General features: G+C 46.8%; 1 protein-coding gene and 1 long non-coding RNA gene across 2 annotated transcripts in view; both read left to right on the plus strand.

Annotated features, from left to right (window-relative positions):
* The first annotated feature begins 3,828 nt into the window (after positions 1–3,828).
* Positions 3,829–4,646, plus strand: LOC148224769 (uncharacterized). Its single transcript, XR_015801391.1, has 2 exons — positions 3,829–4,039; positions 4,205–4,646. It is a non-coding gene; the product is annotated as an uncharacterized LOC148224769 (long non-coding RNA).
* Positions 4,647–9,226: 4,580 nt separating this feature from the next.
* FGF9 (fibroblast growth factor 9) overlaps positions 9,227–23,501 on the plus strand; it is a 28,696-nt gene continuing 14,421 nt past the window's right edge. Inside the window, exons 1-2 of the mRNA XM_088159493.1 lie at positions 9,227–10,348; positions 16,809–16,912. Of these exons, the coding sequence (XP_088015619.1) occupies positions 10,072–10,348; positions 16,809–16,912 (381 nt within the window). The 5' untranslated portion in view covers positions 9,227–10,071. The remainder of the gene's footprint in view (positions 10,349–16,808; positions 16,913–23,501) is intronic.

Below are 23,501 nucleotides of genomic sequence, written 5' to 3' on the forward strand. Positions count from 1 at the left end.
GAAAAATTTAGTGATAATCAGATCTACAGAGAGGACTATTCAAGATCATTTACTAAGCCCTCAGTCCTCACAGTTTTACAATTGAGAATCATGTATTTTGAGCACCTGGACTGCAAACTCTTTCCAGAAATTCACTGTGTGACTGTAAATGTTTAAGCAGTTCTTGGATCTTTGACTCATCTCCCTGTACTTGGTGTACCTGGGTTTTGCTTTCATTTGTCCTTCTACGGTGACTTCCACAGCTTCCTAATTATGTAAGCTGTGACTGAGAATGGCCCACAAATTCTGAGTATTTGCAGTGATGAACTATAAAAGGATTTTTTTACCTGAGGGAATAAAATACTCAAATTTGTTTGTTTTGCATTTATATCAGTTGTCAAAACTCCAGCAATGGAGTTGTGCTGTGGTACCTTACCTAAGGTGGGAGTTTGCTCCATTTTTTTTTTTTTTAAGAAAAGGGTTTGCAGTGTCATCACCATCTCTCCACTGGAAGACACAACCAGAGAACATCTAGTCCAGAGAAGGAAGCAAGCTTACAAGCTTGGTATATCAGAGCTCTCCTTAGCACCCCCAGCACAGCAGCAGAACCAAGTTCCTACATACAGAGCTGGAACACTCAGATAATTACAAGAATCCAAGGTATGAATTCCAGAAGGTTCAGGCAAACTCCTTCTGCTTGTTCACATCAAGATTTATACAAATAGCATAACATGAGGCTTGGCAAGATAATTTTCCTTCAGTTTTGCCATGTATTTCTTCACAAGCCTGTGCCCCGTTAAAAAAAGCAGGATACTTAATACTAGATGTCTGCCTGCTGTCTCAACATTTGCAAGCTTAGTTCTGTTGGCTGCAGTGCTACTGCAGTGAAGGCAAGGTAGTCACAGCCAATTTGTCCATATCTGCAGAAGTGAGTGCTCAATGCTTAGTTGTGCTATAAAGTCAGTCCCTGAGAATCCCTGACAGTAATTGCCATTCTCCTCCTCAAACACAGAGCAATATTTAATGCAGAGGAAGCACAGGAACCTCCCGAACAGTTTATTTCCCCGTTGCCTGTCAGGGATTTCACTGCAATGCCTAGAAAAAGCAAAGTAGTTCAGGCAGCATCTATTTCTGGCGTGAAATCCTAGTTGTGGATTCCCGGTGCTGATGTGTTTTTCAGACCCTCTGATGAATTTCTAAGCTCTCTTGGAATAACAGCTTCTGGGAGAGGACTGAAATTCCTATGGTGGATTTCAGGTTTGCAGACTTTGATGAAGCCTAAACAACAGGGTGGGAAAACTGTTTTTTATCAAGAGCAGCTATGAAGGCAGAAAAGCAAATTCTTGTTAGTAGAGAGCTTTTAATCTCCTTGACAATTTTTTATGAGAAATGAAGGGTAGGGTGTGAAAACCAGTGTGAATTTTGAGGAATGGGGGCAAAGGAATGGAGACTTTTCTGTTCTGCTCCTCCACAGGGAGGAGATATTCCAGCTAGGGATAAAGATACAGCCTAGTACTCAGACGTGTGTTGGTGACCCTCAGAAAAGCAGTGCCTTGAGATCCAGAGAGAGTCAGGGAGAGTCACATTGAGGGCTGTATAGCAACTCGGAAACACTGTTGTTAGTTTCTTTTTCCTTCTCTGGAAAGCCTGAATTCACTTATTTTAGATCTAGAAGAGACAGCTATTACCATTAATTCCCTGTGTAACAGCAAACATGGGTTGTAGCTGTTCATGGCAAAGATCTGGAATAGAAAAACTCCTTGTCTGAAACACCTTAGATACACATCACAGGCATTTCCAATTCTTCCCCCGCAAATAGGACACTATATAAAATATTTTTGGTAGCTTACAACAGTATATGAAAAGATTACGCTGATGGCAGTTTGTACAGTGTGGTCCCTTCTCTTCCCCCTTCACCTTTTGCACAGTTCCTTCATAAAGTTACTCAGACTGGGCAAACAGAAATGGCTTTAACAGAAGATGGCAGTCCTCTGTGAGGAATGGCTTAGGAATCTTTTCAGTCCCTTGGCTCCCCACATCTACTGACTTCTCCAGAGCTTCTCCTCCTTTCCTTCCTGTACAAGAGGGAAGGATCTCCAGTCTTACTGTCAAAGCAGGAAGTTCAGGGGAAACAAGCAAGATTCTAGTCAAGAGATACTTTTGTCTTGGCCAACCAAAAGCAAAGCATTAGTATATATCCAGGATAGTTATTTAAAGCAAATGGTTATATTATTTTCTGTTCCTTTGCATTACTGAATCAGAGTGCAGTTACATGCTGTTGAGTTATTGGTGAAATAGCAACAGAATGATTAAGAAAATCATCAGGCCAAGCCACGCAAAATATGTTAGTTATCAACAAAGTAATTGGATAGCATTTGAGCAAATGAAACAGACACAGGCATGCAAAGGATTATAATAACTGCAGCAGAGTGGAGGTTTCCAAGTGACCGCATTCCAAGTGACCCAGCTATATTCACTACCAGCAGAAAACTTTCTCATCACTACCCTACCTCAAGAAATCATGAAAGGGGATGGTCACCCCAGAGGTATCAGTGATTCCTCAAAAATGGGAAATTATAAGTGAGAGTGAGAGTTGGAAAGCTTTACAGAGGAAGAAAACAAATTCTGATCTCTGTTAGATGACTAACAAACTGTATTTCATGAAAATGATAACTTTTAAGCCTGTTGTGGTTCAGTGGTTACAACAGTCAGAGTAAAAATGCAATATATAATACCAAAAATAATTTTTAAAATGGGGAGGGAGAAAAAGTATAAAATTTATTTGCAAAATGGGAAAAGTGATGAAGTCAAGCGGAAGTCTACAGGAAGAAAGTCAGTCACTGCCAGTTTTAAAGACATGAATTTTCTAAAACATTTGTAAAGCAAGCATTCCTAGTGATAATGTAAGAACTTCTGTTTGATGGAGATAGTAATAATGCAGGAAAGGACTAAGTTTTTATTGATTTGGAACCAGGAAGGAAGAAAATGACGGAGATGGCAATACTGACGAATTTTCTAAACCATCTGCAGAAAAGGAGAATTCTTAGTAAACACAGGCTAGACAACTTAAAGAACTGAAATTACGATGTGTCAGAACACCCCACATGAGCACAGCTGTCCTTCCTTTCCCAAACACAGCCTCCAGCACCACTTCCACCCCACTCAGCTGTGGGCTGATGCAGGGCTGCCTCCAGGTGTCTGCGTGGCCAGTGCCCGGCACTCCCTTGTCCTCAGCGCCCGCTCCCTTCTTCAGCAGCAGCGGGCACACGGTGCTTGTCCAGCAGCTGGGGTGCACAGCCCCGTGCTCCCCGTGCGTCCGCAGCTGTGGTCGCAGCTGCAGGATCATGGTCAGCCACCAAACCGGCTGAAGGACTCGCAAAGACGAATGGTGTCTCTGACCGCTCCGCTATGGTCTTGTTCGTCAGCTCTCCGTGCTGCTGGTTGGGGCCGCGGCGCCGGGTCGCTCTCCCCGCAGCCGGCTGAGCGGAGCTGGCGGCATCCCGGACAGGCGCTCTGCTCGGAGCGCTGCTCCTGCCGCGCTGCCCAGCCAGGCTGCCCGGTGCCCGCAGTACAGCCCGGCCCCAGGGCCCGGCCCCGGCCCCGGCCCGTCCGCCCGCGCTGCCGGCGGGGCTGTCCCGGGGCGGGCGGGAGCAGAGCTCCGGCAGAGCGGGCCGCGGGCTCCGGCCTGGCACGGCAGCGCCGGCCGAGGGCACGGCGGGGCCGCCCCGCTGGCTTCGCCCGCTAGAGGGCAAGAGAGCCCCGCACAAGCGCGGCTGCCCCTGCCCCGCAGCCCCCGGCCCGCCGCGCCCGGCCCCTTCTGCCCCGCGGGGAGCAGCCCCGGGCGGCCGCTGCAGGCCGGGCTCAGGGCCATTCGGCATGAAATGTCCTGGGTGGCCACGGGGCCGTGAAGGGAGAGGTAATCCTTTCCATCGGGAAAGCTCAAGGCCTCTGGCCGTTCCAGATAGCGGGCATAGAGGCATCGTGGAGCTGGCACGGACCTAATCCGTCGGGGGACGGCACACCGGGCTGCTGCTGTGCCTGCCGCAGCGCTCATGGAGTGGTAAGTGGGGCACAAAGCCACCCGAGCGGCACCGTCTCCCTGCCCGGCAAGGTGGCCAGGAGCTGGCTGCTGGCTGCAGCTCCAGGCTAGCGCTGCTAAGTAGCATCCAGCTGATGCTCAAGCTATGCGCCTTGGTTGGTGTACGAAGGCCGCCTCATCTTTCAGGCAGTGAGCTATCCACAGAGGAAGAATATCAGCCAAAGGAAGAGCCTCCGGGATGCCCTGCAGCCTGCTGGCAAACCCTACCGAGACTGCAGCTACGACCGAGCACCGGCAGTATGGGGGCACGAAGAAGGCGGAAACCTATGATGAGGCACCCGTGTGCTTGGGCAGCGAAGGTGCACCAAGCAAAGCACTGACCGTGGCAAAGAGATTCTCACAATGAGCAGTTCTGTGAGCCTTGCCACACAACTTGCTTGCCTTGTGGAGGCTTCTGCGGTCACCTGCACACATGGCAACCCTAATTTCCTCCCCTTTTCTCCTTTCGATCAGTGGCACTTTGGCTCTTGAGCTGGAGGGACTTGCAATGTAGTGGACAATCAATTAATTGCTAAAATCAGCAGATACAAGCTATGTACAAATAAACACGTCACAGAAATTTCAAACATATTTGGCAGCTTTCTTACTTACATCACCCTATCTCCCTTCAAGTGTCACCAACAAGGACACGCATTCAAAAAGACTCTGTTGACACCTGTGTCGATGCACTTGGCTTTATCTGACTGGTAACAGCAGTATTACTTTTGGGCTCAAATTAAGATATCTTAAAACATGGAACCTAATAACTTCCTCCCTAGGATGATCACAAAGATCATATTCTGCCAGTATTTGTTTATGTGAATCCACTAATTCCTGTACACTGCAAAATACCATAACAGCATAAAGAATCCATGTCAGATATCTCACTGTTGCTGTATATCGCATGGTGACACTGACACTGGTGTTTTATTGGAATTTTCCATCTAAAATGCATGTTTTACACTACTCTAGTGTGAAAATTTGATGAACCGGGAACACGCCCTTTCCTGCTGAATTCTGGAATTCTTACAGGAATCTTTTTGGTCATAAATACGGCTATTTTTTCTACAGTCTCTAAAGTGAGAAATTTAAAATTTTCTAAATTTGTAGACATTTCTTTTATTAATTCAGTTAACCTGAATCACATGGCTTTATGTTTTGTTTTGTTTTCACAAATGTTTTCTTTATTTCCAGTCAATCTAATGTTTGATAATCATGACTTTCAGTCATTTTTCATTGCTGAGATCATACGAGTTTTCTTTGGAGTGTTAATTTGTGTGACTGTATTAATAGTTTAGTGCCCTCACCAGCCATTCTGGGGAAGTGCTCAATCACATGTATAAGGCAGCAGGTGGGATCCATGCAGTCCTATCTAGACCTCTGTCATGTAGAAGTCTACATCTAATATAGACTCCCTCCATACACGAGGAAGAATTAAGCATCTTTAACACATGAGTCATGTCATCCTAAAGTAGATGCCTAGAATAGGTCAGATGATTTGTGCCCTAAAATTGCTCCTATTTCTCTGTGTTAAAGAACAAGTCATTTATATCTTGATGTTTCAATTCTGGCAGCCTCAAGTGAGATGAGATTAATTAATAGTCTTATAGCCAGGCTTATGTCATGCTTTGAAATACCCAAAAAGTTCTGATTTGTCAAAAAAGCTGGAAATAGCATTACTTCTTATATTATTCTCCATTTACTAAAAAAAAAAAAAAAAAAAGAAAGAAAGCTTTTAAAAGTTTTCTGCCTCAAGTCATTTTAGTAAAACTGGCAAATGCCATGTGTTTCATGGGAAAGTCATAACACCTATCTTTTTAATAACTAAGTCTTTCAGTTCTCTGTCTGCAAGGTTGGGAAATAAATGAGTTATATACATTAATGGTCCAGAATAAGAACCTGCTCTTGGTGAAATATGGGGGGAATTAAAAAACAAAACAAAACAAAAAACCAAGAAAAAACTGTTTGGGCAGGCTGAATTGTTTTTTAAATGACACTCAAAAATGATATGTGAAGAGATCTTTTAAAACTAAACTAGTTGGCAGAGAACAGGTGAAACAATTTTCTTTTAAAAGTGTCATAATAGCTAAAACCTAGCAGAGGTGTAACATTAGTGTGGTACATGTGAGGAGAACGTGTGCCAGAAACTCTTCAAGAAATGCAGGATCCTTCTGACCAGTTCTGCTCTCAGGAGTTAAAATCCTGCATAAAGCTGATGAGTAAGCTCTTGATGACTCACTGTGGCAGATGCAGTCTTTAATTCCAGGAGGGTATAAGGGAAGTGGGTGTGAATCTCGAGTAGAGGGGAGCTAGGGATGTTCCTGCCTCAGTGTCTTGGGGATAAAAGTGTAGGTTTTTAATACAGCCCCAGCTATCAGCAATGCCAAACTTCTGTAAGGGGTAAGTTTGACATTACACATCACACATAGATTTTATGTGAAGCAAGGTTGGAACACCACCTACTCACAGATGGGTATAATTTTGGGGATGTCCTGCATAATTCATGTGTGGCTTTGATACTTATGAGTAATTCAGACATCAAAGCCTCAACTTAGATAACACTTTTATAACACTAAACTTCCTATAGCAAATAACCTGTGGGCTTTCATTTAAGTCCCTTAAAAAAAAAGGCAGCTATACCAATACTTTCTTCTTTACCTTCAGATATTTTTCATAAGGTAAGCTGGTGTGAAGTACAAGATAGAAAATACTGAAGCCTGAAGTAAAGAAAAAAAAATCCATATAATACTCTTCACTGGGACTAGAAGTGTAAATTTACAGCACTAGAAAAGGAGCGGCAACCTCTTTCCTGAGAGTGCACCAGATACCAGGCCCTTATGGTCACTCAGCAATATTCCCCTCTGCTTTGCCGGTGGCACAAGCCTTCACTTTTCCACAGTCCAATTTTTTAACAAGCAATTTTATGTTCTCTTCCAACTTAGCCATTATGCATGGAAAAATCTCCCCATTAATAACCGTAAAGCTCCTTTATTGTTCTCCTTCAAATCTCCTTAAAACTTCCTTCTGACACCAAACACTTGTCACTGGCTGGGCCTGTTGCTTTTTATTCTCAAGGCTGTTTTTCCCTTATCCTTCCCCCATGGGTTTGTACTATACACCTGTTGTCTTTCATCATGGGTTAAGATCATAAGCTCTTTGGGCATAGACCATCTCTCTTATTACATGTGTCTACAGTATCCGACACAATGGAACTGTGAGCCCTGAATGGGGCCTCTGGGTACTGCCATGATCCACTTGATAAAGAATGATGATTTTTGACATGGTGAGTTCTGCAGTTTTTCCCAAGTCATTCTGCAGTTGTTCACGCTGATATAACCGGCGTGTGAGAGCAGTGTCCTTAAATCCTAAAAAAAAGGGTAAATGCTTTGGAACTATTTGCTGGAGAGCAAGGAATTTACTACTTTGGAGTTGTTGGGGTTTTTTTTCTGTTCGTGCATATTGAAATGCATGGGCTGACATGCAGCAACTGTTTCTTTTTGTGGGCTTGTACAGGACTAGAGTGATGTGACCCTGCTCTGAAGCTTTTGCATCCTGTCCTTCAAATTGCAATAAAGACTATTGGAGTCAAATAAAAGAGGGGTGGCTCATGCGCTGCTGGCGTGAGTCAGTTCCCTAAAGGTCCTTGTGGATTCAGGACACAGCTTTTCCCTGCTGCAGTTTCCCTGCTAGACATGGAAACTAGTTTCTCTCCCTCCTCTCCTGTTTAGTCACATTGGCAAGCGAGGGGATGCAGGAAAGCTGCACCAGTCAGAGCTGGACTGCTGGCTTTTGTAGTGGGGAAGGCAAGGAGAGCCACCCCCTCCACCACATACCCATTGAGCAGGAAGACAAGCAGAGTCGATTATTTTTAATTAACCCCTTGCAAAATTCTCCTTCTCTAGAGTTCTCTTTCCAGGCTCCACCGATGACCTTCCCGGACCCTGCTACCTCAGCGGTGCACATCATCATTCACACCATGCAATCTCTTCCCCCAGCCCCCAAGATATTATGTTTCTCCTCCTTTTCTTCCTGCCTCTCTCTCCCCCCCGCTACCATTCCCAAAAAAACCTGTCTTTAGGTTTTGTGCTCAACTGAGGAGCTGCCGGAGTGTCGTCTCCCTCGTGCAAGGCTCCGCATCGCGCCCAGTCCTTGAGCTCTGCTCAAGAACACTTTTGGAAATGCAGAAGACCCTCTGTCCCCTTGCTGATTCACACAGCTCTTTTCGAAGGGCAAAACTACAATAACACCAATTCTGGGCATCATAAGAAGAAACAGAAATCCTCTCTCCGCTCGCCGAGTCTATCCCGGCAGTTTTAAATAACTTCATTTTGGGGAGCGCGGGGGAGGGGCTGGGGGCAAAAGGAGCACGTACTTTGCCCCGCACCCCTCTCCCCCCATATCACCTCCTGCTCGCTTCTTCCTTCCCTCCACCGCTTTCCTACAAGCTGGGGCTGAGCGAGGAGCCGCGGTTGGCCCGCGGGGCGTCCCGGGCGGCGGCAGGGCCCCGGCGCTACCGCACCGGCAGCGGCATCCCCGGAGCTGCCCCCGGCAGCGCAGGGGCAGAGCGGGAGGGCTGCGGGCTGCCGGGGAAGGGGGCCAGAGTGGAGAAGGCAAAAACTGCGGCGTGGGCAATAACGACCCCCACCACCCTCCCCCCAGCTCCCGAACTTCCTGCGCCCCTCCGGTTTGCCCGCCGGAGTGAGTTTGAAGCCCGCTTGGGACAGCGGCAGCCCGGTTACCTGCGGCAGAGCGGGCCGGGGCCGGGCTGCGGAGCGGTGCGGGGCGGGCTCGCCTCCGCCTCCCCTGCGGCGGGGCCGGGCCCCGGGCCGAGCTCGGGCTGGGCGGGCAGGGCGCTGCCCGCCCCGCTCCCCCCGCCAATGTCAGGGGGGACTCGGGCTATGCGGGCATCTCCCGAGGAGCCCGCTTCCCGCAGCGGGCGGGCGCGGTATATTTAGCATCGCGTCGCTTTATTCCTCCCCCAAAGTTTCGCCCACTTATTTATTTATTTGCCGGCGAGCGCCGCGCTGCCGCAGAGCAGCAAGAGCCGCTCCGCGCCGTGCCGAGCGCTGGAAGCGGCTCGGTATTGCAGCAGGTAGAGCTGAGCGCTAGGACCTCGGAGAATCCTTCCAGCAGCAATCAGGACTACCTTAAACCCAGCCCAATGCCTCTTCCTGCGCCACTCTGCGTGCTGGATGGAGATCCACAGTCAAGAGCTGCAGCTCAGTGCTGGAGTACAACATTTCACAGGGAGCCCTGCAGAAGCAACACCTGTTTCGAGCCAGCCAAGAAAGACACAAGCACTTGTATGTTGCTGCTTTGCTTGTGGATCGTCAATAATCCTAAACCAGTGGACATCTGCTGAGCCTCCTGAGAATTCTGGATAATAGATTTGGACGTCAAAAGTTTTTTTTTTCCTTTTTCTTTTTTCCTTTTTTTTTTTTTTTTTTTTGGATTTATCTCAGCCAACAACGTGAGATTTCCCCCCTCCCCCTTTGCAGGATTCATGCTGATGTATGCAGTCTGTTATAGAGTAAAAACAGCGCATGCCTTTCTGGAGTCAGAATCCATAAATCCTGACGTAGCCTGTGCATCTTAAAAAAAAAATCCCTATAACGCCTAGGTATTTAAGTTGCTATGGTCATTCTTATCTTAAACCAAATGGAGAAACTACGGATTTTTTTCTTTATTACAGTTGGATGGGCTGAAGACCGTATTGCTTGCTAAGAGCTGGGGATATATGCATTTATATAGATATACACATCTATATGTTTATAAATATGTCAGTGTGTGAGTATAAAGTGGTGGTTTCTTAGACTAACTGGTTTGACCTTGAACCTGTACCAGTCAAAACAGAATATTACTTTTATTTATGCATTTAATGGATTGAAGAAAGAACATTTTCTCTGTAACTGCGCTAGGGAGGGGAGAGGAGTGGAATATACCTAATCTTATATCTCCTGGGTTTGGCACCATCATTATTGTTTATTCTCATTCTCTAAAAGCAGAATCTTCTGATGGCTCCCTTAGGTGAAGTTGGGAACTATTTCGGTGTGCAGGATGCAGTACCCTTTGGGAATGTGCCCGTTTTGCCGGTGGATAGTCCGGTTTTGTTAAGTGACCACCTGGGTCAGTCTGAGGCAGGTGGGCTACCCAGGGGGCCTGCGGTCACGGACTTGGACCATTTAAAGGGGATCCTCAGGCGGAGGCAGCTATACTGCAGGACTGGATTTCATTTAGAAATCTTCCCCAATGGTACTATCCAGGGAACCAGGCAAGACCACAGCAGATTTGGTAGGTATTATCCTTAACCCTTTAGTGGTCATGTGATGAAATAATGGGGCAGAACTGCGGGCGGGGGGACGGTGGGGTGCGAGGCGGGCGGGAAGGGGGGTTTGTGTTGGTGGCTGATCCGCCGAGGGGAAAAATGAATGTGTCCGGGGGTGCAGATGTACACGAGCGGCACCACCGCGGCGGAGCAGGAGCCCCCGCCGAAGTCGCCGGGTGTTCGGTAGCGATGTTTGTGTAGCCCTAAGTTCTGCTCTGGAGCAGACGCGTACTGGTGGTGGTGGAGGAATTTTTGCTCGGGACGTTTCTTGTGTATGATTTGATTTCGCTAGTTTAAAGGGTTTTTAATCATTAACCACCACAATTTAAAATTCACCGAGTTTCCTGGAGGGAGTGGCTCTCGTCCTATACGCAAATTGACGAGGGCTTTTCTTTCGTTTTCTCTGCCGATTACCTGCCCTAGTAACTGCCCGAATTGCACACCCTGCCTGGTTCGCTGCTCGGCGAGGATTTACTGGCAGCGCACGCCGACCCGCAGCCGGGCTCTGCGCCCGCCCGAGCCCGCACCCGCAGCCGTGCGGCAGTGCCGGTGACAGGCGCCCCGGGAATGAGGGAGCGCAGGTGGGGTCCGGAACCTGACGCAGGGAATCCTGCGCCAAAACCTGCCTTTCTCTAGCTATGTGGCGTGTCAGGCTGGCAGCGAATTTGAAAAGAGCATTCCCTGAGTTTCCTTTCCAGGGGACACTATTTGTGACTCAGCAGCGAGGGCTGGAGGGCTGCTGGCCCCGGCTGCTCCGGAGAGCTGTGCATGCACACACTCACACATGCACATGCACACGCGAGTCCAGTGGGCCTGGAGCTTCTCGGCTGCCCGGGAGTCTGTTAAAGGCCCGGCAGATTGAATGTATGAAAGTGACTAAAACAGCCTGGCTGAGCTGATTCTGTGGGGTGGTTTTTTTTTTAAGGAGGGGTGCGGAAAATATGCCAGGTTAGCTCGCCACGCTCCCAGCTGTTGGAAGGAGTTAACTTGTGAGTGAACCAACCTGACAGCACTTAAATTCGGTCGTAAAAACAAAGTCCTGTGTTGATTTTTTTTTCTCTCTTTGTATTTTAATGCCAGATGTTGAACGATATCTAAGCTGTATTTTATTGCTTTGTGAAGCTATTTAGATAATGCCGGTGTTGTAGGAGACGATCTCCAAAGGGCTCATAAGGGAAGCAGGGAGGGAGGGACGGGGGAGGAGAGGACTGAGGCTCTCGCATGGTCGCAGGTTCATCCTCCATCCCCCTCCATCCGCTGCTCCCTGACACTCTCACGCTGCTTTACAGGCTCTTCCTCCCTCCCACGCCGCCCGCCCGGGGTCTCCGGGGCTGGCTGCGGGGTGGGGGCAGCGTCGCGGCTCTCCCGGGGGCGCAGCATTCACGCTTGCTGACGAGAAAAAGTGCGGAAAGTGTTTAAGGCAGACGCGTAGTGAGGGGCGTGGGGCGGGCGGGGGGGGGTGTGTTGCAGCGAGGCGTTTTCCTTGGCACGGGCAGACGCCGTGCGTAGCTGCTGAGCCGCCGCCGCAGGTTCCCCTTGCCCGCTGCGGTGCGGGCGCGGCGCTGCGCGGGCCGGCGGGGGAGGCGCGGAGCGGGCCCGCAGCAGGTGTAGGGCGCTGCGCGCACCGGCAGCCGGGGCGGCGGGGGGCCGGCGGCCCGCGGGGCCCCGCCGCCCCCGGAGGAGGGCCGCCAGCTGTTCCCTTCGCAAGGCGGCGGTGACCACATTATTCGTGGCGTCTATTTTTAAAAATGGCTTTCCAGCCGCAGTTGTAGGAAGCTGACAATTCCGAGGGGCAGCTCTTCCACCTCTTGCAGCGCCTTGGCTTTAAATAGATTGATTTTTTTTTTTTATTTTTTTTTTGTCCTTGTCGGTTTGATCTCCCTCTGCCCCCCACCGGCACTCGCCTCGGTGATAACTCTTCTCCCCATGCAGCGCGCCGGTGATGCCCCTGCTCTCTCCGGGCTTGGGAAGACCGGGCACGGCAAACCCGTGGGATGCCTTGGGGCTCCTGGCTTCATTGCCAGAGGGAAGGGGATCTCGGTACTTTTGTATCGGTGCCGTGACATTGCTGTTGTGTTTGCCGGAAGGTCACAGAATAGCTGATGCTATTTGAGTTTTGGTGATTGTTAAGTCTTCTGATGATGATCCCGGGGAGGTCTGCATCTCAACTCGGGAGCTGCCCTGGGGAGAGCGGGCTCACATGGTTTCCTGCGAGCGTGTGCGGGAAACCTGAGTGCGCGTGTGTGGATGCGGGGGTACGCGTCAGAAGGAAGTTTTTCTCCTGGAATAAGGAGGACAAAGAGAAAACCCCGGGGGCTGCGCGTAAACTCTTCTCTGGGCTCTGCCCTGTGGGAATCCCCCTCCCCGCACACACCTCTGGAGAGACATCAGATAAGAGTAATTCTTTTGTGATGCTATGTTGGATGTGTGCCTATTGCGTACAATAAACCGAGCCATATTGTGTGTCTATACTCGCCCGGTTCTGGGAGCCCTGGCATTTCGCAATTCCTGCAGCAAGATGTCCATCTCTAAAAAGAAAAGCTCCCCGGGAGGACCCGGCTGGGTCCCCCCCGTAATGTGATCTCAGGTGATCAAAGCCTTATCTCTCCCGGGTCACAAAAGAAATTTTTTTGATGCAGTCTCCTTTAGTGTAGGGCATTGGCTAGACAGTAGAGTCATTGTAAATTCAGGAACTCTGTAACAGCGGAGAGGCGTGCCGCTGTGCGTCAGCACAAGTACTGCATGCACAGCATTAAAAAAATAGGAGCATGCAGGAAAAGGAAAAAAAAAAAAGCTTGTCAGCAGGTGACCTCCGCTCCCCGGGACCTGCTGCTACAAGGAACCGCTGCGTTCATCATCTGCGGGAGCCGCGCAGCCGCCCGCCCTCCCGCCTCCCCGGCCCGCCCTGCCCGCTCCGGCGCTGGGCTGGCGGGGCGGGCTCAGCGCCGGGAGGGCGCGGGGGCGGCTCCGGACGGGGGTCCCTGCGGCTGCCCGCCCCTCTGCTGCTGGATGCGGGTGGGCGGGCCTGCCCCCCGCCCCGCGCTGTCTCTGGGGAGAGCCAGCAGGCCGGGGCGGGGCGGGGGGAAGGTGATGCATGCGGGGAAGGCTCTGGCCCCCGGGACTGGGAATCGTGGGCCAGGTTTTAGGGGGAGGGAAAGGCGCCGAGCAGGCCCGACAGTCTCCCCCGCTATTAAGCGTTGCGGAGGGGAGGGGATGAGGGGGGGCAAGGGCGCTGTGAAAGCCTGAAACTGAAGCAGGGCCCGGCTGCCTGGGGGTGCTGTGTCTGTCTGCGCTCCCGTCTTTTAATTGGCATCATGTGGGGGAGCGGGCGGGGTGGTGACAGCTGCGACAGGCGGGACGCATCCCGGCGGAGCGCTCAGCCCCGCGCGTCTCCGCGCAGCCCCGCACCGCAGCCCCGGCCGGCGGGCGGGAGGCCGGGAGAGAGGGGGCGCCGGGGGAGAAGCCCCTTCCCTCGCCCCATCACTGGGCTGACCTCCCGGCGGCTTCTTAGCCACCAAGGGGCCCGCTTCCCTCGCCCCGCTGCTCTCCGCGGCAGCCCAGGGAGAGGACAGTGCAGAGGGTCCCCCTGCGCTCCCCTTCCCCTGGAAACCGTACAAAGAGGTGGCTGGCAGAGATACACTTGTTCACCGTCTTCCTTGACATAGGTGATGGTCTGTTGCAGTGCTAAGGAGAAGCTAAACTGCTCCAATCCATTGATACAAAGAAAGCCAACGTGTAGCCAGAGGCAAAAATGGGCAAAGGGCAAACCAGCAGCAACTTAAAACTGTGCAGTTACAGAGGTGTTCATTTCCTAAAAGCCAAGGAAAACGCTTTTGTAGGCCTGCTCTTCACCAGAGCTAAGACAGATGAAAATTAAAATTTCACTTTTGTGAACAGCCCACCTCTCACCTGCGAGTGTGTCGGGAGAGTAGGACCAGCATTTGTGTCAGGCTGGCGTCCTGTACCATTCAGCATGGTCTGAGCTGGATCATGTGGAAGCTGTATGAAGGGCTGATGTGGACATGTAAGATATAAATAGCTTCCCTGAAATTTTCTTCCTATCCTTGCAAAGGAATGGGTCTTTGCATTGGTTACATTCAAGAAAATGCACAGCGAGAAGAAATTCAGGACTCCATGCACTGAGTTATTTCTTCTACTTCCCTTCCACATTTTTAGCAATAAATAGGGCCCTAGCTTTCAAAGTTTGGAATTGTCCTGATTTACAGCCTCATTTTGAAGAGGATTATCTATTATAATATCTAATTCAGGTCCTGAGTACTATCTGTGCATTATAGAAACTATACAGTGAAAATGTGTGCAGAACTGTGGGGCAAATGCAATCCTTAAACCGATAAGACTTCTGTAAGTCTGTGTGCTTGGCCCCAGATAATCTCTTGAAGGACTTAATATGGCACATAAAACTTACTGTGAGTGGGCTTTTAAGTATTTCAAATGAAGAAGTCTCTATTCTGATCTCAAATATGTGGATGCTCTTTGCCAAGTACTTTAAATTAATTTTCTGCACTTGTGATAGAAAGTGACAGTGCCTTTCTTGTTCTTTTAATGCACTAAGCAGCATGCATCCAAATATTTGAAATTATGACAACAATTAAAGACTACATTTGGACTGATATGAAAAATGCCAGACTCACTAACTTAGCTATAGTGGAGTCTAATACACACTTAACATAAGATTTAACCTCAGTTAAAATTGCTTGGTAACATGTAACAAGTAATATGATATTTTGGTAAAAGCTTTAGAGAAAAAGCCTTACTAAGAAATCTGAAAGTATTGCATGTCCAGATATAATGGGAATTTTAAAATGTTTCAATGGATCAATTGTATCTGAGATACTTCATATACCAGATAAATGGCGTGCTGCCGGTTTTTATTACTTAAATAATTGCATAATTGCAAAATATTTCCTCCCAGTATTTTTTTATTTGTGCATATGTAAAGAATAATTTAAAATGCCCAGGCCTTAAAAAAGGGTTATCAAAACAATAACACTGTGGTGTTTGTAGTGCTGAATAATATATAAGGTAATGATCGATACTCCCTTACAGGGAATATTTTTCACCTTTACATTAGCTTTACTATAAATTTTCCCTATTGGCTTCAACTTGTGCTATGTTGGATGTATATGATTCATGCCTGCTATTGATTAGTGCACAACTATTTTGTGGAAGATGCCAAATTAATTGTTAAAAAAGCCACGAAAATGATTTTTTATTGGCCACGTGAGGCTCAACACGCCCTATACTGTTATTTCATTATTTGATATACATGTAATTTCCAATAAGCTTTAAAAAATAGTTATGCAGTGTGCTTAGATATGAAAATTCACATAATCTATTGAAAATGTTACTCTGTGCAGGACACACTGTATCTGATGACTCAGAAAGTAGCGTAACACAGCAGCGTGCTTCTGAATATTGCTGGATAACTTCTTGTGAGATCATTACAGTCTTAGATGAGCACTCCCAAATATGAAGAAATTTCCATTTTTAAACACAAGATTCCTAGGCTTATGCCAGGTTTGGCCAGTAGCATCCTCATTGAAGAGGTAAGCAATTTGCAGGGAAGGCTGCCAGAAAGTCCGCCAACCCTCAGAAACAGATGAGCCAATACTTGATACAGATACTTGTACTGTGCACATGGATTCTGAACCTTGGAGATCTGCAGAAGCAGTGCTTCTCTGCAAAGTATTCTTATTTTTAAGTGAACAAACGTCTGTGTAAGCTTGCTGTTATGTGCATGGGAAAACTTAATTGTGTGCACACTATTACACTTAGGTGTAGGTCTCAATTTTAGATGAGTAAATAATAACACATCAGAGAGAATGGTTCCTATCTAAACAGAAATACATGACTCTGGACTATACTAAGGATTTTCATTTCTCAAGCCTCTGGAAGATCATACTGTGAGTAAATCTTTCCCTGTATTCCTGATTCATTGATGTCTGAAAGGAGATCTTTTCGTTCCATATGCGACATTGCTTTATTTCACAATTCTGATTAAAATATGTTTTTCCAGTATTTATTTTGCAAGACAAGTTTCATAGGTTCCACATTTCTGCTAATTTTTGCAATCTAAAACCTTGTTTTTTCTCTGAATGTATCATCTGTTGTGCAAATCAGTATAACTGAGCTTAAGATTTGTGTTTAGGAATGATAAGAAAGATTGTGAGCAATTTTTAAATTTGATACATTCATGCTGTCTGCAGTGCATCAATCTAACAAAGACCCAAAGTACTTGAAATATTGTACGTTAATTTTGCCCTCATATTCTTCCAAACAACTCAGAAAACGGGAAAAAGCCTTGAAAATAGCTGCTTGACACTCAGGGATAAGTCATATCTGGGATAGAAAAACCTTTCAATGGAAACAATATGTACATTGTTTGTTTTTTCCTCCATTTCATAGGTATACTGGAATTTATCAGTATAGCAGTGGGCTTGGTCAGCATCCGAGGAGTCGACAGTGGACTTTACCTTGGAATGAATGAGAAAGGGGAACTGTATGGCTCGGTGAGTTCCTGCTAGCCTTGGGCAGTTATATTCCTTACATTCTGTGGGGGAAACTCTTGCTAGCTCCTACAAGCTCCCGTTGCACTATGTGTGTGTGCTGAATGAGCACTCTTTCTGCTCTGAAAGTCTTGCAATCTAATTCAAAACAAGACCCTGTGGGTGACATAATGAATGCGGGAGAGGGAAAAGGTGACAAAATCAGGAATGAGTAATAATGCAGATGAGTGGCAATTTAGGTACAAACAATAGAGACTGATGACCAGAGATGGTCACTGAAGACTAAAAGACGTACTATAAGATTTGTAAATGTCTCCTGCCAGTAGAAACCTAAATCAAGACAAAGCGGATTCCTTTTGTGTGTAGGCAGAGAGCTTTCTAGGAATTGACAAAATAAGGTAGAGGGGGTGGGAAAGGGTGGCATATGTGGATGAGAGAATGAGAAACAGGAGTGTGACAGAAGTTATAAAAAGTGTAGGAATGAGGGTAAGAGGCTTGGTGGTCTTGTCCTGAAAGTTTCACTGGTGCTCCCTGAGGGATGGCAGCAGGAGTGAGTAACGGGTATGAGGGAGGAGTAAAACTTGGTATTTCAGATGTGGGTGTTTGCCAGCCTACCTGCAGCTGATGGGTGACTGTTTTTGGCAACATGGGCTGTCTTCCAGCAGAGCAGAGAAAGAGACAGAGTGTGTGTGTGTGCCTGTGTCTGTATGACGTGGCTCTTACCTGGGAATATTTGAGATACCTAATGTACAACCAGCTTCATACCCTGGGTAAATCGTGAGCAGGTTCATCTGAAATTTAGCAGGTAACTCCCCAGATGGTAGAAGGCAACCTCTTCTAGCAGTAAAATATCAGCCTCCAAAGCTTACAAGGACTAGAGAAGCAGTTGTATTTGAGTAAGAGGATGGCAGGATGGAAGGGTTAGTGAATATCTGAAGCAAAATGAAGCTGTGCATTCGCAGGGGTTCATTACAAGCAGAGGAGAAGGTTACAATTAATAGTGTAAATGGTGCAGAGAAACACTTAAAAAGAAGTTAAAGTGATAGAAAAGGGCTTTGAATGCAGTTGAAGACACCTGTGTCACAGGGGCGTAGCAGTCGAAGGGAAAAGGGTGGGGATAGCAGTGAGAGGAGGAGAAAACATGAGATGATGGTGATGAGTGGGCAGATGAAAACAGAAGGGGTAAGAGAGAAGTTCAGCTTCCATGTATATTATCCATGTAGGAGTGTGAGCAAGTGAAACCAGGAAAGTCCAGCAGAAGTGTTTCCATAAGGGTGTCCAGGTTCACTGATCTCTTTCTAGTAAAATTGTGTGGGAGAGATGAAGAGGATTATCTTCTGAGCAAAGAGCAAGCTAGGTGAGGAAGATACAGAAAATGACAGTGTATTTGGGAGGCAGAAAAAGAGGTGGTAAAATGAGGGGCAAGCCTGGGATGGAAGATTACTGGATATGAGAGAAGCAGAGATGGTGAGGGCCAGTGACTGGGAAAGGCCAAAGAAAAGGGATTTAGCATAAATGTCAATATGGAGAAGGTAAAGTTTGGAAGGGTGGAGAAGGAGTGAGAAAAGGGATGGATGCAATGACTGATGTAAACCAGTGGCCTGTGAGGAGTAAGTTGTCATAAGTCACAATCCTTGTGCTGCTGATGAATGTGATAAAGAACTAGCAAAGTACATGAGTACATCAGGTTCAGTTAGGCAGCAAAAAGGCAGAACAACAACAGTAATATGAATCAGTAATGTTGATAATCATCAGTAAGAGTAATCATTTAAACATATAAACACGGTGAATCAGTTACTCTGCATTTCAGATATTCTGAGACAGGAAATGTGGTTATTGATAGAGCTTAAATGCATAGACTTGGGAAAGCAAATGTTACATCACTTTCCTGTGCAATTTATGTTTTGTATTTGCAATATGTTTGGCTGTCAGAGTGAATTACTCAAGACATTCTTTGCTGAAGAAATATGTACAAGAAATTCTTTGTAAATTAGTAAGATCACTGCATTTATAAAATAGTTGTTCCATGAACGGCAGCTCTAAAGGAGCCTACTTTCCTAAGGAGTTTTATCTCACAGTACTGGACATGGGTCTCTCTGACATTCTGTCCCTGCAGTAGCACAAATTCCTCAGCCTTTTGTGTTTCTTGTATGGAGAACGAGACAGTGTTAGCTGTCCATGCTCACCAGACTGCCAGTTTAAAGGGATTACATAGCTCACCACTCCCAAGTGGGACGTGCAAATGATTTCTTTTCTTTACCCTGCCTCTGATTAGTTGCAAAACTGATAGGAACTTAATTTTCTTGAAGACCTTTGCCTCCTGATTGAAACTGGTTGACAAGCTAAGGAAAGAGAGACAAGCAGGCAAATGGATGTACAGTATAATTGGATAACCTCTTTTTCCTAAGAAATGACACTAAAAATATGAAGCCATTCATAAGGGAGAACTGGCAGTCTCTGAGGCTAGAATGCAAAGTTCAGGTTAAAATCTGATGGATGATATGGCTTATTGTCAGCCTCCAGAGATGGGACATACTAAAGAGTGATGGTAATTGAATTACATTACTTCCAATGAAATATAACCTCTAATGGCTACTCAGTGTGATGATGCTTTAAAGACTTGTCAACACTAGCAATCCTAGTGCCTATATTTCAGCAACTGTCAGCTCTCTTAGAAACACTGAGATAAGCAGGCCTCAGAGCAGATTTTTGTATAGAATTGGCTGGACATTTTTAAGTGACAGTGTTTTGCGTTTGGTTTTGGTCAAAAAATGGAATTAATTGAAAATGAAGTTCTCTGATGGGAATAAATTTGCAGCCTGAACCAGAAGCAAGGCACAATCTAGCACAGAATTATCTCTCTGGCAAAGTAGAAGATCAGGTTAAATGAGTTTAGTTTTGAGACTGATACGTGGTAGACTGTGAAAAACTTAAATCAGTTTTTCACCTGCATTAAGCAGAGCAATCTCTTTAGCTGAACTGTTCTGTAGCACCAGTAAGTTGTGCTTGTGCTGCTGTGCTGCGAGATGTATCCCTCTGTCTTGGTTGCTTCCCTATGGGCTGTGAATAGCGTCAGCTATGTCATGGAGCAGGTACCCTTATGACCCTGTGGCTCTGTTTCCTAAGATGGGAAACCCACACACAACTGAGTAGCAGCCTAAGAAATAGTTGGTCTTGCTCTACATCAGCATTGTGGATCTAAGTAGCTGCTTAGATTCACAGCTTGTGAGGCATTCAGTACTTGACACTATTGGAATAGATGCCCTGTCTGACACTATCATATTTATATTCTAATTACTGCATGAAAAATGCACTAGGCATGAACCAAATCAGTGACCTAAAAGACTCATATCCTTCTATATTTGTGTTTGAAACATTTGACACAGGAAGATTTTTTTTTCCCCAGCATAATTGTGGTGCCACTGGAGATGGGACATATGGCAAAGCAGAGCAGCCAGGGTGGGTGATTGTTGCCAGTTTTCATGGACGACAACAGTAAAGGAAGTTTCAGCATATCTTGATCCAGACACATTCCTCTTGGCTTTCTCAAAGTTCTTCCCTCATTGACTAGCTGCCTGACAAACTCTTCCCACCTCCCCACTCTCACAGAGGGCAGTTCCTGCTGCATTTTCTGGTCAGAAGAGCACAGGACCTCTCATGCTGCTTTCAGACAGATATGTAACATAATGTGACTGTTCTGAAATTCCTCCTCATGCCGTGGATTTAGCCAGGGAAAGCTGAAAACAATGCATATGGTGCTGCAGAGAAACCATTGGTAGCTCCGTAACAATGACTCTGAAACTGGTTAGTGACAGCAGCTTTTCCTCCTGTCTCATCTGTCCCTGCTTTCCCTTTACCTTGCCTTTTCCTGGCAGCCTGCAGCTATGACTCATCATGTTTCACAGCAGCCACTGTGCTTGTCCCTGGAAAGGAGGAAAAATGCAAACTACAGATAGGACCCAAAGACAAGACATGAAGACCTTTTCCTTCCCAAGTGCCAAACAGCTCTTGCCAACATGTCTGGCAAGAACATTAGCATATATGTCTTAGCTGTTTTCCTCAGGGCCATGCCATGGAGGGAGGGAGATCTTCCTGAGCAGTCTCACAACCTTCATGCTTTTGTAGGCTGTCCCCATTGTCACACTGCCCTGAGGGATATTACCAGCTGCCACCCGTGTGGCAGGCAGTGATGTGTCCCCACACCATGAGGTGCCCATCATTCCCATTGCAGACTGTCCTCTGAGGGAATTTTGTGCTGTGTCAAGCACAGACCAAGCAGGAACGTGGGACACCCTTGCCTCAGCTGCCCTGGTTATCCTGGGCTTTTCTGCAGTAGAGAGCTGTGCTGCATCTGACTGCTGGCATCCCCACCTCACTGATCTCCCACAGACATGCACCTGCTCCATTCCTCTTCTCAGACTGGATACAAAGAAAAATTTTTTTAGTGGTAGGTGTGGTGAGTCACAGGAACAGGTTGCCAAGAGATGCTGTAGTTGCCCCATTGCTAAAAATATTCAAAGTCAGGGTGGACAGGACTCTAAGCAACCTGATGTAGTTGAAGATGCACTTTGCAGGGAGGGTTGGACTAAATGAGATTTAAAGGTCCTTTTCAACCCAAACCATTCTGTGAAATGCTGGTGCCTCCATTGCTCCTTGTGCCCTTGGCAGGTAGCAAAAGATAGCTCAGTTTGGGTGCTGAGGAGGAATAGTGGTAATTGGAAGATCTGGAGCAGCTACCAGGAAAGCTTTGCAGGTGGGGAGAGGAAGGCAGGAGTGGAGATGGTGGAGCTGTTGAGGGAGGGGGAAAGAATTCTTGGAAGGAGAGCTCAGGGAAGCATACAGAGAGAAGCTTCATTTACTCACAGAGCAGCTGGGACAGAGCTGAAGAGCCCAGATCAGGAGCCAGGGAGGGAAGCTGCAGCCTCTGGGCTGCAGATTTACAGGGTGTGTACTGCAAGGTGAGATGTAGGAACGCTTTAACAGGGTCATAAATTGCTGTCCTTCAAAAAGTGAACTGAAAGCTTGATCTGGAAGACTAAACTTGCCTTTAGCTCCTAAAATACTGGAGAGAGGGTGGAGGAGGAGGAGGGGAGAGAGAGCGAGAGAGAGTACTGTCCTTGAAGAAACATGTTTTCCCAGTAAGTGTGCAGGGAGGTGACGATATGCCTCTTTATTGTCCCAGCAGGGCTGCACCTGCAGTGTTTTATGCTTTTGTTTGGGTCCCCACAGTCCTGGAAGGGCTAGGAAGCTACAAAGACTGGTGAACAGAAATTTTTCTGACAAAAAAGGGACAATTTGTCATAGTTTACTGAAATTGCTTGGTGCAGGCAAGGATTTCTTTGGCTGCATTCTAAAAATATCTTTTATGTTCCTGTGCAAATAAAGGAAGGGAACTGTTCAGCCCTTCAAATGGTAGGTCAAGGTGCACGGAAACAACATGAAGAAAAAAGCAGGTTGAAAGTGCATGTTGGTAACAGCATTTGGGCCAAGTATATAATTACTACAGGTATCTAAGAACTGGATAAATAAATAAATTACCCTTCAGTACCATCATACTTTACTTTTAAATACCTCTGGTCTAAAACTATTCCATATGTTTCAGACTGATTTTTTTTTTTTTAATAATAATCTGCATTATCTGTTCTCAGTGTCCAGGTACCATGGTTGAAGTGAGCCTAGAAACAAGACAATTTCAGTGCACAATTTTTGGAAGGAGAATGAAAAGCAATTTACTTGAGTGAAGGCAGAGACTTTTAGGCTGAGAGTGGCCAAATCCCAGGAGGGATAATAGCTGCAGCACCTGGTTTAACACTCTTCTGCTTGTGTTATTATTATTATTTACAGTAATAAAGTGCCTTTTTGTAAATGGTATAAACGGAGAGACAGAGGGCAATTCCTCTGGCAGCTGACTTGCAAGGAGTGGTCAGGCTTTCTGCACGAGTAGCTTTGCTCAGGAAAACCTGGCACTCTCATGATCAAACCTGATGATGTCTTTTACTGATGACAGCAGCTCGTGTCTCCCTGGGTAAATCTGCTTTAAGCAGGAGACTGCAAGAAGGAGGCCTGTAAGTTAATTTGATGGGCAAACTGAAGAGGCCCAGTTCAAAAAGGTCATTATGGCTCTGAATGTGAAAGAAACTTGAAACTTCGTCAGAGATGCAGAAATCCTGTGGAAATGGTATCTCAGCAAGGGTGAAACTGCACGTAAGGATTTAAAGATTGTGAGCGATTGGCAGAGGGTCTGCAGAGAATGGGACAAGGGCAGGTTGCAGAAAGGATTGTGTCTTAGAGATGTAGAAGCATGGGGATAAAATGGAAATTGCTGCAATAAAGCTGATTTTGGCCCTGAAATGTATACTAAAACTTTTATAAGGTGAAAAGTTTTTAAGCTATATACCTGGGAAGGGAACAGAAGTCTTTACCAACATGGTGTAGCCAGGCGGGAGTGTAAATGCAATACAGTCTGAATGTGGATACTAACTGGGCTAGCCCTGTTTCTGATAAACTCCTTTGGGTGATAGCATGAGTCTGGGAAGCTTCCTGTTGTGGGATGAGCAAAGGGAGCAGGGGCAGCCAATACTGCTGCTGAAAG

Source organism: Sturnus vulgaris, chromosome 2, assembly GCF_052056855.1.
Source record: "Sturnus vulgaris isolate bStuVul1 chromosome 2, bStuVul1.hap1, whole genome shotgun sequence".
Lineage (NCBI taxonomy): Eukaryota > Metazoa > Chordata > Aves > Passeriformes > Sturnidae > Sturnus > Sturnus vulgaris.